The 19025-nt window shown below is 36.1% G+C and overlaps 1 protein-coding gene across 2 annotated transcripts in view; it reads right to left on the bottom strand.

The window, feature by feature from the left end:
• CD6 (CD6 molecule) overlaps positions 1 to 17902 on the bottom strand; it is a 46835-nt gene extending 28933 nt beyond the window's left edge. For both annotated transcript variants that reach the window (XM_087920813.1, XM_087920812.1), the window contains exons 1-2: positions 17787 to 17902; positions 480 to 548 (exon numbers count right to left, since the gene is read on the bottom strand). In XM_087920813.1, coding sequence (XP_087776939.1) covers positions 480 to 548; positions 17787 to 17841 — 124 coding nt within the window. In that variant the 5' untranslated portion in view covers positions 17842 to 17902. The remainder of the gene's footprint in view (positions 1 to 479; positions 549 to 17786) is intronic.
• Positions 17903 to 19025: the final 1123 nt, after the last annotated feature.

Here is a 19025-nt window from a genome sequence, read left to right as displayed (position 1 = left end):
AAATGCTGTGGAGAAGTTGAAAAATGGTAAATATGCAGATATAGAGTAGTGTAATTTGAAATATATTATAATTCATAAATGATTTGCTTATGGAATGGCTGAGCAACTACTGGTAGTAGTATTGCACAAAGCTTGCATATATGCCTATCAACCTGGAGAATGATGTTACAGGTAACCCTCGACTTATGACTACAACTGAGCCCCCAAATTCTGTTGCTAAGCGAGATGTTGTTATGTGAGTTTTGTCCCATTTTATGATTTTTCTTTCCATAGTTGTTAACTGAACCACTGCAGTTGTTAACTTAGTAACAACTTGCTGTATTTTTTGCTCCATAAGACGCATCTAGGTTTAGAGGAGGAAAACAAGAAGAAAAATATTCTGAACCAGAGCCTGACAGGTCCTATCATCTTTATAGCAAAACACACCATAGGTTTAAAAAGGTTCTTTCCAAATAAAGTTTTCCCTCCCATGTTTTTACCTGGTTCTACAGTTGTGCTGCTGCTGCTGGTATTACTAAGAGCAGGAGGTTCACTTGGCTTAGGCTGGGCTGAAATTAAAACAGAATTTAAAATGAAATATCACCAATATGTCACCACAGTAAACCACTTCCATCCTTAACCTAAAATGATAGAACAACCATCAATAATCTGTAAGAAAGCTGCTGTATCTAATTTAGGACTTGTTCAAATTTGAGAAATAGTATTTAGTACATTTTGAGTAATAAACTCCTTTTTAAAAAGAACCCTAATCTTACAGTTGGAATATTTTGAAGGCTTTTCCTAGTAGCCAGTACTATTTGTTCAATAGGGATCAAATTGGTCTTATATGCATAAAAGCTTTCAATTCCTCTAGCATTCAATCGGGATCCAAACATTTGAGAAGCTAGCAATTATGTTTCTGAACAGGGAAATGGGTGGCATAATAAACATATTAAATATAAATATAGTAATTATTTAATTAAGAAATAACTAAATAAAGCACAAATATTAAGCATTTAATAGAGATACTTTCTAGAGTGAGGTGGATGGCATATTAATTTAACAAATAAATAATAAAAACTACAAAACAACATAATAATGTATAAAAGGTAGCAATTAAAATGGTAACAATTCTTGTCGCTTTTTTCCCCAAGAAATATTTTAACCTGTTTCAAATTAAATTCTGGTTCATCATGTCACGAGAAGGAAAATCAGGAAACTGTGTCTCATTTTCTTTGGTCCATGCAAAGCAGGGGAATTCACTGGAGAAAGCAATTATGTTTGGAAGAGTTAGCAGTAAAAGAAAACCAGGCCGTCAAAGAACATGGGGGCTGAACACCATCAAAGCAGACACCAACCAGAGCACAGAACAACTCAAAGAAATAATAAAGATCGGAAGATGTGGAGAGACTTGGCCCAGAGAATTGCCAAGAGTTAGACATGAATATCATCATCATCATCATCATCATCATCATCATCATCATCATCATCATCATCTATTTACATGAAATAGTGCTCATTTTAAAAATGAAACTGCAGTAGAAGTTCATATTTATTTTAAATATTTTCTATTTCTGATTTTTATTCTAGTTTGCCTGCTGCTCAGAACCAGAGATATTTTGAAAATGAAGTGCTAATCTATTATGAGAGAGTACTAAATAATTAAATACTGCATTTGATTTAGTCAATAATTCCTGCAACCTTACTCCAGAATAAATGTATTCATCATTAGGTCGTTTTTTCCTGCAAATGGTTCAGAGTGGAACCTCTTTAAAAATGACCACATCAACTGACCTTGTGACTCCAAGCAGTGCCCCAATAAGACCTATTAAATTATCAGAGCTCTACCAAGCAGAGCTTAATGAAATTATTTTTAGAGTATATTGGCTATTCTCTGCCATTTGATACCCCTGTTCCATTCAGTCCATTATCAATGGCACTCTGCAAATAGAATACTGTATCTGTTTATGTTGACTAGGTGTACATCATTCAGAGATGCATTTTTGAGATGGCTGGATAGATGATAGATTAGATTAGATTAGATACACGGACGGACGGACGGACGGACGGACAGACAGACAGACAGGCAGGCAGGCAGGCAGGCAGGCAGATACTTATAATCTCCAGACAACATGGATAAATCAGCTAATGAAAGATGGATGGGTAGAAAATGCACCATCCAACTGGGTGCTTGGCAAAGCAATTATTCTCTATTTTTTTCTATCAGCAAAGAAAGAGAATTTGCTTTAGATAGACATCTCTTTCAAAGGAGAGGAGGACTTTCCCAGAGGTGGAATATTCTTTTTTAAATTGATTTCTGTTAAATACATTTCTTAGTGCTTAATGTCTGGGTATTTAATGTGCTTAACAATACAAATCTACATTCTTAATCTCCACCTGTTTTTCCAACCATTGGTAAAATAGATTCCATGTTTGATAATATTCTATATCTTCTTTCTGTTTAGTTTTCAATGTCAATCTATCCATTCTGTGCAATCTAGTATCTTCCTGACTATCTCTTCATCTCGCAGTATATCTTTATGTTTCCAATATTGTGTGAATAATCCTCGCTGCTGTTAAGACATGTAATATTACATACATTCTTTTCTTATCAATTTTTTCCTGATATTATACCTAATAAAAACAACTCAGGTTTAAAATCTATGTTTCCCTATCATCTTTTCTAGCCACCTATGTATCTTTGCCCATTTTTTTTTTTTTTTGCTTTTACGGCAAAACCAGAGGTGGAATATGCTTGTAATTCTGCATTTAAATGCTGGCCATAAAGTTGATGGAAATTTATATATTTTCCCTAGTGATTTTACATCCTCCCTGGCTTCCCACACTTCCATTAAATTCCAAGAGAAGGCCCAGGAAAAAAATCATCCAAGGTAGGCTGTTTAATATTATTAGTGCTAAAGGGGAGTCTGCCCTTGAGGAACAATTGGAGTTTTTTCTCTTCTTATTTCAGGTAAATCATGGCAGGTTTTAGCTTCTATTTTCCTGTACCAATCCCCCCCACCCTCTTTACTATTCAGATGCTATCGCTCTTTATTAACAACAAAGCAGGTCCCAGTGGGAGATCATTCAGAATTTTTTGCAGTTAGCATCTGAACTCAAACTAAGTATATGCATGATCTGAAATTAATTTAAATGACTGATATGACTTGAATGGCATTTCTACAGAGTATGCAAATATGCATGCATTGTGGAAAGTAGGTTTTATGAAAATTAGTTCTGAGGTTGTCAGGGAAAGTGAGAGCAAATCTGACCATTGCAAAATCAGATTGAAATAGGTCAGCTCACTCAAAAGAGGAGGCCAAGTCGTCCGCTATTTAGAGCAGGGATAAAATGAAACTCAAGAAGGTTTCAACATTCTTACTATAATTAAGTTGGACAACTGAAATTCATAGAGTGGTGGCTTTCCATTTTTTAAAAAAATAAGTAATACTTATCCATGGTTCTTTTAGAATTTTTTTTGTCACCTTCCCTGCATGATTCCAGTCCAGTGTGATTGGGAGAGAACTAAAACCAGTTTGGTGTAGTGTTGAAGGTGCTGGCCTAGAAATCAGAAGACTGTGAATTCTAGTTCTGCCTTAGGCATGAAAGCCAGCTGGGTGACTTTGGTCCAGTCACTCTCTCCCAGCCCAACCATCACATACAAATAACCAGATCCACACATATAGAGTATAAATTAACTACTTTATTGTTCAATGTCTATTTCACTGCAATCTTTTCACGCTGGCAATTTGCCTCTGAGAAAAACTAGATAAAGTTCAAAAACATTCAAGAGAGGGCAGTTCTTGCCTTCTTGCAAATAGCAATTCCAGACTGATCCCTGCTTGATCTTTCCTCCTGTCTGGAACAGGCTCTGTAAGACATGGGCCTGAGGACAAGATCAAATGCATCATCAGTCTGCAGTCCCTACGTCCCCTAAAGGTACCTAAGTCCAGCCCCCCTTGAAGTCCATTGACGCTTATCTGCCACCAATTTGCCTTGACCATTAGTAGATCAGATTTTTGTATAGGCTGCATGGGAATAAACTTGTAGCTATTTTTGAACTCTATCCTGCGTCCTGCTTTCTCGTGCCAGAGAGTCTCTCTTTGACACCAGCTCACCTCACAGGAGTATTGTTGTAGGAAGAATAGAAAGCAGGAACATTACAAATGTCCTTTTTTGTAAAGGTGTGATATAAACCTAAGGTTAATTTTGCTCTCAGAATTAGAAAAAACATTTCATGTTAGTACAGCATCTATAATACAGAAGGAAATTTTTTGAATTTATTGATCTGAAGCAAATCACCATGTTAGTATGCTAAGTACAGTTTCTTTGTAATCTTTCATTTCTTTTACATTTTAGATCTAACAACACATATGTTGTATTTAATCTTACAATTATAAAAGCTTATATTAACAATTATTTAAAAACTAATTAAACATTTACTGATCTAAAGCACATTACCACCTTAGTACATTAAACAGTTTCTCTGTAATCTTTCCTCTGGACTAAAGAAACACTACATATTTCATTTAATAAGTTTACAGTGACTTACTTTATATTAACAGTTACTTAGAAGACAACTAATTAAACTGGTAAATGAAAAAGTGTTTGTGTTTATTTTTTCACCTGGTTGGCTTCCATCCTTTAAAACAGCATCCCCCAATCTTTCCGGCTGGGTAGACCAGTGGAGGTGGTGGCAGCAGAGGGGTGGGGAAGAGGGTATGGTTTTGTGCATGCACACTGCTTTCACAAATGCAGTTTTGTCTGCATACACACTCGCCCACTACTTCTGTGGCCTGGTTCTGAATGGGCTGTGGCCCGACACCCGGCCATGGACCAGGGGTTGGGGACCTCTGCTTTAAAAGGCAGCTGAAAGCTTGTAAAAAAATCAAATAGTGGGGGACCCCATCAACTTAAGACAGTCTACTAAACCTCATCATCTTCGTGTTGAAAGTAACACCATCCCACATTTCTTTGACTGGAAAATCAAGTGAGTCACAAGTTCTCCTGGAAAGGAGAAAGCAAATGACGTTCCCCCCCTTTTTTGGTCAATACTACCACAGATTCTTGAAAATGGGCATCTTCTCCTCTGATATTTCTTTTAACTTAGATTGATGGCAATACATGTTTCTCTTTGAAAAAAACTTAAAACAGAATATTTTCTCTGGAAGTGCAGCAGGGCTCAGTCAGTAGTAGTCTAGCAGCAACTAATAAATTTCCCAACAAATAAATTTCATTAAAAGGCATAAGCTGCAGCTCACAAAAGCTTATGCTTTTTAATAAAAATTGCTAAAAAAATTTATTAAAAGTACTAAAATAAAAATTCAGAGAAAGTACTACCAGACTCTCCTGATTTTTGCCACCAGCAATGGACATGGTTCTCCTCCCACAGCAGCTCCATGTCATCTTAGCTTCCAGAGAGATGTGGCAAGTAATGCACACATAGCTTTCTGGGGCCAAGTAATACTGCAGCCTTCTTTGGATTTACACTTCCAGAAGGAAATCTGTGGCCCTTGAAATGTTGCTGGACCATCACCAACAATCCAGAATGACTGGAGTCAGTTTGCAAGGACAACTTGGAGGAGGATGTATTGGTCTATGCCAGTGGTTCTCTACCTTTTCTTCACCACAGACACCCCCACCACTTTAAATAACCTTTGTGGCCATGAACCATGGCCATGGACCACCAAGCCTTAGCTCAAGATTTAAATCATAGCTTTCCTTCAAGCCATCGTGGATCCCCCTGTGATGATATCACAATCCAACCCCCCAAGGTCCATGGACTACAGTCTGAGGGCCACTGGTCAATGGAGTTGAGAAAAGCAGAAAAGAACTATAAGTAATCGGCAAAATGTTTATGATGCATATCATAGGATTTAGCAATTGTTCAGGAAACAGCATGAACAACGTATTGTAAAATAATGCGCATGAAAGAAAAAAATGAAACTCTTTAAAATAATAATAATAAAATGTTCTATCAACGGCATAACTCAGATTTTCTTAGTGCTAAAATTTCACAGAGACAAATAGACAAACGTTTTCCATCTTGAAGTGACAGAACTGTAATTGTCCTCCAAGCTCTGCTAAAGACTCCAGCTATTAAAACTCTTACAGCTCTTAAATTTTCCAAAGATTGTTCCCATAGTACTCTTTACAACGTGATATAGTAGAAATGGAAAATAATGAGTCTATTAAAATCAGAGGGTTTTTTTTCCAAACAATAAAATATGCGTTGTGCCCAATGCTAGCTCCATCCCAACTTGGCAGGCCGTTTCTGTTGTGGTGGTCCCCCTATTGTGGCATCTTCTTTCACCAGAAATAAAACTTGGCTTCATCACTCCTGAACTTCCAAAGGTCCCTTAAGACCTGGTGATGCCAGCAGGGCTGGGAAGCCCAAGGGAGGGATGAATTTGCGAGGTGACTCCCTTATTATTGACATGCCGTCATCTATTATTCTCTTTTCTTGTTTTATTTTTATTTATTTGTTTGTTACATTTATATAGCCGCCCAAGTGGCTCTGGCTGGCTACATGGTTTTGGTTTTATAATTTTTAATTCCTTTTCATAATTATTAGACAATGGTTTTATCTAATGATTGTCTTGTGTATTTACTGTTTTACCAGATGGTTGCATGCCATTCAGACTCACTTATTATGAAATGGGCAGGCCAATAATTTGATAGATAGATAGATAGATAGATAGATAGATAGATAGATAGATAGATAGATAGACAGACAGACAGATAGATAGATAGATAGATAGATAAATAGCTGCTTGTTAGATCTCAATGCAAGTACAAAGAGGGCAGAATTTATATCTCAATGTTGTAATGCCCATTTGTCCTCTCTCTGCCCCCCAGATACCCATAAGGCTACAAATATATAGCAGGAAAGTAATTCTTTTTAAAAGTTTTTTTTCTTCCTAATATTTTTCTGCAAATGAAAATGACAGCGTTTTTCCTTCTTTTTTTTTTTGATCAACTGTTGATTCATTAGTTGCAACATGGATTGACCAAAGAGCTTGCCACCCAAACCTGATGTTGTAGGCTGAGAGAGAGAATGACCTAAGGTGGGATTAGAACTCCCAATGCCTTGGTTTGCAGCTGGTACTTTTACCACTAGACCAAACTGGCTTTCTTTATCAGAACAATATTTAATTTTAATTAAATGGAAATGCAGGTGGCATCAAATCCATTTTTCTAGTGGTTTGTTCTCCATATACCTTCAGGCCCATTATTTTAGGTGTTGTACCACAAAAGGCTTGGTCTAAATTAACCACTGGCCCCAAAATAGTTGTGGGCCCTACAAATCCATGGCTCAGGCCAAATTCATTAGCTCCATTGCTAAGTACAGATAAATGTCATTGCTAAGAAACAGTGTGAAACTAGAACTACTTCTGGAACAGAGCAGAGAGGTTCCTAAACTTTTTACCATCACACCACTCTTTAGTGTAATCTTAATGTACGTACCTTGCCTAAAAATTGAAAAACCAATATGAACAATGAAAACAATACTGTGAAGCTTTATTTTTTAATAAGTCATAAAAAATAAAAAGCAAAGCATTTGTTTTCTCTGTCACCATAATACTCACTTGAAATTAATACAGGTAGTCCTCAACTTACAACAGTTCATTTAGGGATTGTTCAAAATTATAATGGCAATTATAAAAGCATCCTATGACCATTTTTTAACATTTAGACTGTCGCATCATCCCCGTGGTCATGTGATGAAAATTTGGACACTTGACAGCTGACTCATATTTTTGACGGTTTGCAACCTTCTGACAAGCAAAGTCAATGGGAAAGCCAGATTCACTTAACAACTGTGTGATTCACTGAACAACTGTGGCAACAAAATTGTAAAATAGGGCAAAATTCACTTAACAAATGTCTTACTTAGCAGTAGAAAGTTTGGGCTCAATTGAAGTCACAAATCAAGGAAATGAAAACTGGATTTAGGGATTTTTGGGAAAACTGGATTTATTGTAACAATGTACAATTAAAAAATACTTCATCCTTCATCTGCCTGAATCTCCCCAAGAGAGGTACACATCAGTTTGGGAAACCTGCCGTAAACCAAGATATTCTCCAAGCTATGTCAGTGGAGAGCACTAATAAATTTGCAGACTCAATAAAGCTAACATAGCCATTTCAGTCCAATCCTCTTTCTGTCCATGCTTTTCATGGAGAAATGGGAACAATATTAATGCATTCTGGAACCTTGGTTCTGAGCCTCAGCTGCCCTATTTTCCCTTGTCCTGCGATTGAGTTTATTTGATATTCAAACTTTGATCAAATCCAGTCCAATTTCTGTAGTAGCAAATTTATGATTTCCTAGGCCTGTAACACTGTTTTCATCTAGGCATTGGGATGTGACTGTATAAGGCTCATATAATGCAACTATAACATGATAGAAATCGTTAATAAGGATATGGGAAATGATCTAATCAATTTCAAATTTTGTAAATAATTTGCTCTCAATTTGCAATTTAATAAAGTGGTCTGATTTCTAAATCTAAACTGCACAGATTGCCAAATGAATTTTGGGGAAAAAACAGTTGTACATGCAGAAAATATTGAAGAATCTTTGAATTGCCTCAAAATCTTTTTAAAAAATCATTTATAGAGCATTTTTTTAAAAAAAATTCTGTGATGTAAAAATAAATAGATAAAAATTAGTCAATGGAACTCATCTACTATTGGAATAAACCACTGAAGTTGACACTGTAGCTGATGCCTGTTAAGTTGCTGAACATATCTACATACTTCTAAAACTGTTATGTCTGTTTGTTTGTAACCTTCAATTGGGCAAAATGCTGCATCACAGGGCAACAAGTTTTGAACAAACCTCAAATGGGCTAACTTAAATCATGCAACCAAAATCTGGGCCCTCTGACTCCGGTTCAATTGAAATTTGTCAAAGTTTGGGCACTTTGGTGTTTCCATGTTGCCATGTTACCATGCTGCCGTGATCAACTGCGGTCATGTGAATGACATTTCCAACACTCCTTGCCAGCTTAATAGAAGAAAAATTGATGGGGGAGCCAGCAGGAAGTTGGAAGTCACTCCTGCTTCCACTGCTTTTTTCCTCGCCCATAATCATTTTGTTTCTCTGTAAGGAAATACCTCTGAAAAAATGACCCCATGGGTCACAGGTTGTCTAATGTTGAGATAAAGCCTTGGTTCTGATCCCAGCAAAAATGTAATCACAGATTTGGAAAATCTGTGGCTTTCTAGGCTGCAATACCCACTCACTGCATCCAGCATGGCCAGGAATTATAGTCTATAGAATTATATACAATTTTACAGCATAATACATATAATATATAACTATATAACACAGCAATATTATTTATAAAGATGGGTATAAATATAGGAATGTGCAGCATCAATTGGAAGGCCAGTTTCCCACTATTTAGCATCCAGACTATTATATAACATATATAGACACAAAGCTATAGAATGACTTTCAAAACAAGTAGAGTCCCTCTAAAAATGAGTATGGAAAGACAATTTGCCATATCATAGAAGGAAATTATAAAATATATTCATTATATACTTAATGCCATGTAACAAATGTGACTGAAATTCATTAATAGTTTTAGGACGGTTAATTGCTACTATTTTTTTTGTTTAGTCAACTTTCATGTCCCACCCTGACCAACTTTTAGTTCCAGACTTCAGCAACTATCAAAAGCCAAAATACATTTCGCTGCAGCTTATGCTTTGCTATTTCTCGTGAACATCAGGCGGGAAGGGGAGAAAAGAAATCTCAAATCTCGCAAACAAGCAAACAATTAGAATTGCACACTAATTCCAAAATACTTAATTTATCACCTTTCTATCTAAGTTGAGTGCCCTTAAATAGAATAGAAAATGGAATGGAATGGAATGGAATGGAATGGAATGGAATGGAATAGAATAGAATAGAATAGAATAGAATAGAATAGAATAGAATAGAATAGAATAGAATAGAATAGAGTGTGGTCAAGTGTGGACATGCAAGGAATTTATCTCCAGTGTATAAATTCTCCAATATACATACAAGCAAGAAAGTAATGAATCATAAATCATAAAATACAATCATAAACCAGAAGATACAACCAACAAAGTGATCAGATACCAATAGGAGCAAATAATAGGAGTTATGAGAAGAAGAATAGTAATACAGCACTATTACATGGTTCGATATCTTTAGGCATAAGACAGTGCTGGTGCAGTTAGGTGTTTAGCAGGGCAATGGCATGGGGGAAAAACTGTCTCTGTGTCTAGATGTTTGGCATGCAATGCCCTATAGTGGCATCCTATAAACTAGATTTTCCATTACTACAAAGTAAAACGTCATTTATTTTATGTTCATACAAAACATGTTCCACTGATTCAGTGAAATATCTTGCAGAAGTTATCTTGGTATTTGCTGTGTGACCTGATCCAATAAAAAGTTACTAAAAATTCTCACAGATTTGCCAGGAATACTCTTGTACGTAAATTTACACAGCTCAGGAGTATCATCGGGATATTGTAAAAAACATGATGATAGTGACAATGGTACAATTGAACTTCATCTGCTTTTATATGTGTTGCAGAGTCCATCTCAATATTTTTCACAATAACCAGAAATTTTCCCGACAGTCATAATCAACCAAGATAGAAAGCAGATTACTGTAGCAAAAATCTTACATTATTGACATTTGACCTTTCATCTCAGCACACAAATCTAATTAAGTGATACTTTAATTTCTATTGAAAGCCATTCTACTGAAATACTCATGAATAAGAATATTTAGTATTTTTAGTATTTATTTGATTTGTCAGTCGCTTACAAGATACAGGTATAAGAATAAACATAGTTTTGAATACATGAGATAGATACTTATAAGAAAAATAAAAAGAAACAATAGGACAGGGACAGTAGGCACTATTGGTGTGCAGTTTTATTTTCTGTGAATAATTTGACCCTTCTTGATAATTGTAAAGAGCTTGTAAAGAAGGAAACTATGTTTAATTCCTGGGTTGAAATCACTACTGTAATTCAAATTAATGTTGTTCTGAAGTCTATTTTCTCAGTTACCGCTATATTACATCAAAATTTATTCCTCAGAAATGCAATGAATTATTAATCGCATCTCCTAAATTGGTTCCAGAATAGATTGCTGGTGGGGAAAAATTTGCATGAGTTTTAGTGAAAGAAAGAAAATGGCACACAATCAGAGCATCCAAAGCATGAGACTGGAAAACTATATTGCTTCAAGCCCTCGCATGAATGTTGACTTAGAATAGATTAATATCAAGTAATGGTAAATAAATTCTGTGGAAAACTTTATGGACTGAAATGAGAGCAAATTTCTTTTAAGCGCTTTAATTCTAAATGTATAACAGCAGTATAAGATTTAAATTGTTATCAGCATCAAACATTTTTTTCCTATTATCAGAATCCCACCCATCCACCCAATCTCTAATTTTGTTTTATATTTATATAAAAAAACTCCAAGCAAATTAAAACTCCTATTTTTTTTCCTGTCAAGGGGCCTATTTCTTGAAGGAAATTTCATTGGGCAGACATGAAATTCAATTAAATCACAATTCTCAAATGAACAGGTTTGTTTTAGGATTTAAAATATCCTGGTATCTGGCAGAATCATGTGTGCACCCAACCCAACTCTTTATATTAGTATTATTATTGTGATTAAATATGTTTGAATGACCTTTTGAACCTTATATCCCATTCTAAGTAAGGGTTTTTTTAGCAATAGGACAACTGAATCAATCAGTTTGCTTTTATTTCTTTGGGTATAATGGTGCCTTGACATCAGTCCAAAATTTGACATGGCGCATAATCAAAATATATATTTTTAAATCAGATAGAAAAAAATCCCTGACTTGCTTGTTTTCATTGCTTCTCTTATGAATTAAGTATGTAAAAGCCATTGTAAAGCTAAGACGGAAGAAGTTGCAAAGAAGATAAATGTCATTGACTTATTTGGTTAGAGGAAGTTTCTATGAGATTGTTAAAGCCTGCTGCTACTGATCTGTACCAGGGCACTTGCAAAACTGCATAGGAAATTGAATCTTTACAATGTTTAAATCATCCTTTATATTTGTTCCAATTGTATAAATGTCAAGGATTTTATGAGCATGGACGACTGATGTTTGTATTCTTACAGGCCATTCATTCTTCAAACAGAAACCTAGGGGATGACAATATAATTATTTGCACACAATCACTCTCTAGTTTAAATGAGTTAAGTTAGCAGGAGATTTACACATGCCAGTATTGGATTTCATTAGATTCCATAACAGGCAACAAAGAATTTGCTTTTTCCAGTGAAATGTGCTTTTTTTTTTAGCTCTAAAGTAAATAGGCCATTAGACAAGGGCATGAAGACTTGGCTTGAAGTTTTTGGTGTTGCCTGCCGTAATACATACAGTTGTTGCTGCCACAAGGCATTGGCATATTGACAGAATTCTTGAGGCAGCACTTAACTTTGCTGGGCCTCAAACCATGTGGCCGTTTTTTTGCCATTTCTGTTCCTTTGCTTGGTGATCCTTTCATGGGTTTTTTTTATTATTGTTCCTTGCTTTTAAATGTTTTTAACCATTTGAAAAAAGCCCAAATCATTGAGAGTCAGGCAGCTTATTGATTAATTAATTAATTGGATTTTTTAGGCAATTGAAATGGACAAATCTCCTATTTCCATTGAGTATGCCAACAGACACGACAAACTATTAATGATCCATTGATCGTAACCGCCAAGTTTATCTTAACTTGGAAATATTTTTGTATTTGTTAAGATCTTTGGCAACTCTATGGCACTGAGTGCCTCATCCACGTCCTTTGGAATGTCTACAGAAGTGTGCATCAGTGGTGGGATTCAATTTTTTTTACTATCGGTTCTGTGGGCATGGCTTGGTGGGCATGGCAGGGGAAGGATACTGAAAATCTCCAGTCAGAGATGGTATTTGTTGGTTCTCTGAACTACTCAAAATTTCTGCTACCGGTTCTCCAGAACTGGTCAGAACCTGCTGAATACCACCTCTGGTGTGCATCTTAGTAAAGCAGTATTTAATAATTTAATTATTAAAAATGAATGTATATTTATTTCTTGCCATACCCTAAAGCAAATAAAGCTCATTACTTTGGCGGATTGTTACATAAATCCCTCCGCTCAGAATCACTTTGTATGGAAGATGGGTGGCATAAAAATTCCATAAACAAACATTTTTAACAGATCACAGTGATATAAATTTTAAGTATTCTTTGAGTAAATATCTCTGTCTCTTGTTTTTCTGTCTCTACTAAGTTTAGCTCAGTTGATTTTTTTCATTCACAACTTGCTAATATGAATTTTATTTCTTATATAAAACTAGATTTTTGGTCAGTGTGCAGACTTAGCATAATACTGAATCTCCACGGTTCTTAAGCATTAATTAAAAATTAATTTAATTTTTTAAAATTCCATGCTGATGGCAATTGTTATCCTGCAACATATGGTCTGAATTAATTACTTCAGCTCTCAGTTCAAAAGCTTATTCCAATAGATAATGCCTGCATGCCTCAACTAGGGCAAATACATAGTCACATTTAGATTAAATCGTAACATTTACCTATCTTGTGCTCCAAAAAACAGTTGCAATCAGAAAGTAACACTTGACTCAATATGGCCTTAACCGTGACTATAATTGTTTGCGAGCTGCTTCTGTCATGATAAATTCTTAGCATTAATTAGAGTATTCCACTGCTCTGATAATCTCTTTTATTGGATCAGCCAGATCAGATTAACCAGATGGCACCATTTCTGGGAACATCAATATTTTCTCACAGCCCCTCCTAGCTGGAATATTTTATTCAAGTTTAGAATGGCATTTTACAACCTTGGCTATTTTAAAATAAGTGGATGTCAACTCGCAGAATTCCCCAGCCAGAGTATAGCTGGTTGGGGTATTCTGGGAACTGAAGTTCACCCATCTTAAAGCTGCCAAGGTTGACAAACACTGGTTTAGAAGAGTGAGATTTCCACAGAACATACTAGAATTGCAAAACTTCTGGTCTAATCTTGAGCTCATAATGCAGAGCTTTACCAATCAAATGACTTATAAATATAAGATAGAAAACCTGAAAGGAATACATATCTATTGTTATGCAAAACAATATTTTGATGGCCTGAAAGGTAAATTACTTTCACTGTAGCTCCATGATCAAGATTCAAACCCACAAATAATCATTAAAATCCTTCCCGATATCTCTTTAGTCTTATCTGAAAGAAACAGAAGATGGTTCAAAGAGAGGATTGATTTGTTCAGATGTTCAGAAAAGAGAGGCACTAATATTAAGGGTAGCAGGAACCGGTACCATGAAATCTTGCTATTCAGAATGGATCCTGAACACAATCTATAAGTAACATTCACTTTGCTAAAATTGAAAAATATTGATTATAATGTTTCAGAATGTTGGTTGGATTATTATCAAAAAATTATTATGGAAGCTTAGTAGGATTTGGTGGATTACAGAGCAGTTGTGAAGCATACATGGCTGGTGGGATAAGGTGATCAGGTGTACTGTCTTCTAATAACAATTAACTAAGAAAAACAAATCTGGTACCGTAAAACAAAGTTCAACAGGACCAAACTATAAGTGATACTTAGTTTTGTACCTGCATAGCTAGTTACAGAAATAAAAGTTAACATGGGGAAAGAGGTTACATCAGTCTGAAACTTTGTGCGTGCACTACAAGTCTCTGATGGAATTATCCCACCTTCACCCATTATTTGGAGGGGCTGGAACCAGTGGGCAATTTCCTCCATTTTATAAATGGGAAAAGAAAGACAGGCTTCCTTTTGCTTGAGGAGCAGGAGAGTGCAAAAGATAAAAAATGCCATTTCATCCCCAAATACATCAATTATCAAGATTCTTCATTTGCTGGTTGGTTCACTTTTAAAAGATATCAGCTGTACACTAAAAGGCCAAAAAAGGGTAATAAAATGTGACAATATCTAATTTGGTCAGTAATGAAAGTAGCAGCAATTTGTAAAATGCAAAGACCTTACTTATCGCCCTCAGCGAATTAAAGACGGATCGCAGTTTTCCTCATTACAGAATTATATCCTCCTCAAAAATATGTTTTCAAGTTATGTGCTCAGAAGGAGGTAATAAAATCTCATTCTTGTGCGAGATACACAACTTTAGTTTTTAAAGAGCAGTTGAAAGGTGTAACACAAAGCTGCCAAAATCACACCTTTTGTTCTGGACTGCTTCCTTTATTTTACCAGCATGATGGACATCTGGATTTAGATCTTTAAAATCTCTGTTTCCTATAGGCAGCTACAAAGAAAGTGGGAAAGCATGACTTAGTTGCTCTGAATGTATATTTGTAATGTTTCATTAGGCCTCCAAAGAGACTAACAAGAAACTTTAATAGCTCAATCTAATAAAATGCAGTTCTACCTCCAAAGGAAGCAAAAAAACCCCACCCAAATAAATGATTAACACTTAGGCCAAAGATCAGTTTAAGAAGAATATGATCATGTAAACCTATGGTCAAAGAGAACTTCATTCAACACTTTAAGACTGACCTTGTACCAGTTATCAAATGCTATTCCAGATACTAGCACTAGTTCCAAAACAGATTCTTGAAGGACCTCAGAATCTTTGTAAGAATTCTGTTTATTTCCCCTCTTATTGTCCATAAGTTATTATTTAATTTACTTAATTTATTATTTCATTTAGCAATTATTGTCCTTAAGTGTTGTGTATATAGTACAGGGGAAGTAGCTTCTTAAAAAGGTTGCACGTAGTGAAATGTCCCTATTGCTACTTATCATTTGGTGCACATGTTAGAGATGGACAGTATTCTTAAATTCATGCTACACTGACAGCCTAAACTCAGTCAAATAGTTTCTTCTTCTACCTTGTGAATCAAATAATAAAAAAAGGAATGCAAAAGGGATGTGCAATTACAGCATAATATAGGAAATCTGAGGCCTTCAAGCTCCCACCAAACTGTAACTCCCAACATCCCACTTTCATTATCCATGGGAACTGGAGCTGTTGGGAGTTGTGATTCAGCAACATACGGATAAAGTAACTTTTTGCATTATGAATTGGTATCTATTAAAGTACAAAAAGCAAAGAGGAGAGACAAAATAGAATTCTTACAATGAACACAAATTTTGAAGTCCTCCAATGATCTTATTTGGACCAATGCTATTTTACCAGTAAGGGGTAAGCACGCATTGTAGAAAATAGCTAATACATTGAAATTCTGAAAATTATATCAGATGAACCTATCTACAAGGATCCTTCCCAGCTGCAAAGATTAAAATGACAACAGTGAAGGGAAGCAAAATGCCCCCAAAATGATATTCCTAATTTCATTCCTGTCAGATCTCCCCCCATCTCTCTCCCACCTCCCCCTCTCCCTCTCCCTCTTTATCCTGAACTATCAGGAAAGTAAAATCTGGAACAGGCCGGTGCAAAAGAACGAATATGTTTCTTTGTATTCAGAAAAGGATGATAATGAAATAATTGAGATTCAGTGCTTAGAGCAACTTTTTTTGATTATACAATATTTTTAGTGTTTTGAAAAAATGATGGCTATGGGAGTGGAGGAGAGATGGTGGAAGATTATAAAATTAACTGAATGTTTGATTTTACCATTATCATTTAAGAATCACCTGTCAAAATTAGCTGGCAGTAGATTCAGGACAAAAGTAAATAGCCCCTTAAGGAATTTACTATCTCTGAAATAATTAAATAATTCGTAAAGGAGGATTAAGCAAACACATAGTAGTGAATAAACCTAACAGCAGATATTAACAGAGAAGCTGCTAAAGCTAAACTGGCAGGGATTATTGATTCCTAGCCAGGAGGAAATTGAGAGCATAGTGATAGGAGAGGAGGAAAAGAATCTTTGCTGGAATCCTCTGCTTGTGCACTTTCCAGCGGTGGTTTGTTGGCTGTGGCACTGGATTAGATACATTCTTGCCAAAACCGTTTAGCTTATTTTATATTGTTAAGCAGCTTCTTCAGAATTCCCTGCAATCTGCATTTGTGATAAATGGGCTCTACGTGACTCCTCTTTACATATTAACTTTTCAAAGAATGTAGCCTGCTCCTTCTTCCACTTTCCCTAACAGGGACCTTTTCTTCTTAGTGAGAACATTTGTCTTGTGATGTTTGGAATCTGAGCAGTGAAATAATATTGATGATTAGGGGCTGGGTAGGAGACTTCCATCTAACGGTTACTCCATTGCATTTTCCGTTTCACTTCTGTAGCAATTTGAGGGCCATTGAAGAACTGCAGAAGAAATGAATGAAGATCATTTCTCTTCCTATCCCTTTTGGTGTGGGGTTAATCGCGAACCCTTCCGTGCAATCTATGCAGGGGTCACATCTGATTTCTTCTGTCTTGAGCAGAACAAAGAGAATGGAGAAGCAGCAGCCCTAGGCTTCATATCAACAATTACAACTTCATCGCAAAAGGCAAGGCCAAAAGGAAGGAGAAGGTTTCAATAATTAATAAAAAGACATACTGACTTTGAGCTGAGGCCTCATCTAAAGGTCCTTGAGAACATAAAACAGATAATTGAATTGGAAGGAAGCTTGGAAGTTTCCTAGTCCAGCCCCCGCTGGTCGGGTAGGAGACCATATACCATTTCAGGCAAATGGTTGTCCAGTCTCCTTTTTGAGAGTCTCCAGTGATGATGAGCCCACAACTTCTAAAGGCAAGCTATTTAGAAAAAGCTGAAGGAAAAAAAAAACAGAAAGTTGGAGAGGAATGAAGATGCAGAAATAAGCAAGTATGAAGAGGTACCTTTTCTGACCGCCATTAGGAAAAGGGCCATAACGAGCACCTCCACCAGATCCATTTCTCTTGAGTGTATATTAAAAACAAAGATCTTCAGAGTTGGGCAAAAAAAAAAATTCCCCCAGCAAGCTTTGTGTTTCATTCTCCTGACGTTGTAACTAATTTCCATATAGCAACATCCCTCACTCACTTGTGGTTTCACTCATCGAGAAACTGTCAATATGGTCCTAAACTGAGTGGCAGCTCAAGGAAGCTGAAAAATACAGCAGAATGAGGAAAGAGTATTCAGAGGAGTGGAGGGGGGAACAAAATGAAACTCTTATCAAATGATACCGGTGATCAAGATGCTACAAAGCAAGCATTAGGACTTCCTCCAGGAGAAGCGATGAGATACAGAGGCTTGATAGTTTTATCTTGCTTCTTTTTCTCAGAAACACGCCATTTAGCTGTTGCTTTTCCTCTGCAATAAACTTATTCCCTTTCCTTTTGATGGGTTGAATTTTAATGAAGATTGTTGATGTCAATTGTGAAATTATACAATTCCATGCATTGTTTTTGAACCAGCCATTGTTTCTATCTTTTTAATCTTTGGGTTCATAGTCTCTTTGGTTTGATATCCCCTCATTTCCTGCCATAAAACTCAATGAGAAACCATTCAGTCGCTAATTGAAAAAGATGGGCACTTGAAGCCAAGGTGAAATGTCTTTGGGCAATTTCTTAAGATCCTTCAATTCAGCTCAATCCTACCTCCTTAATGATTTCCTTTTTCTGTAATATCATTTCTACTGGACTGTCCATGCACTAGCTTTTAATTTACTGTTTCTAAGCCAAAGAAATGAGAAAACACAAGGTGCGGGTAAAAGATGTCACCATATAGTTTTAATTTTAACATTGGCCTCTAGCCCCAGGAAGCTTTGAATCCCAGGAAGTTTTGAAATGCTGCCCTCCAATGGACTTTTGTCAGTACTACAGAAAAAGATGGGGAAAGACTCAGATGTCATGTTGACAGGTTGAATCCTCTACATGTTCTATCCACTTGTTCCTTAACACACCTGTTCGTTGGAGAATGGCCAGAAGAAAGCAGTGGTAAATTATGAAAAATTATGTTGTCTCCGTGCCGTTCAATGTTTTCTCTCTAGGGTGCCCCAGTGCCAGATTATCACTCATGCACCCATATGTGGGAGGAACAGCCTTCCTTCCTCCCAGCTTGTTTTCAGAAGCGCATGGAATGCCATTATAGTATCT

Source organism: Pseudonaja textilis, chromosome 1 (assembly GCF_049901715.1).
Source record: "Pseudonaja textilis isolate UNSWEBS1 chromosome 1, rPseTex1.2, whole genome shotgun sequence".
Classification (NCBI taxonomy): domain Eukaryota; kingdom Metazoa; phylum Chordata; class Lepidosauria; order Squamata; family Elapidae; genus Pseudonaja; species Pseudonaja textilis.
Note: the sequence above shows the minus strand (reverse complement) of the source record. Positions and strands in the feature narration are given on the sequence as shown.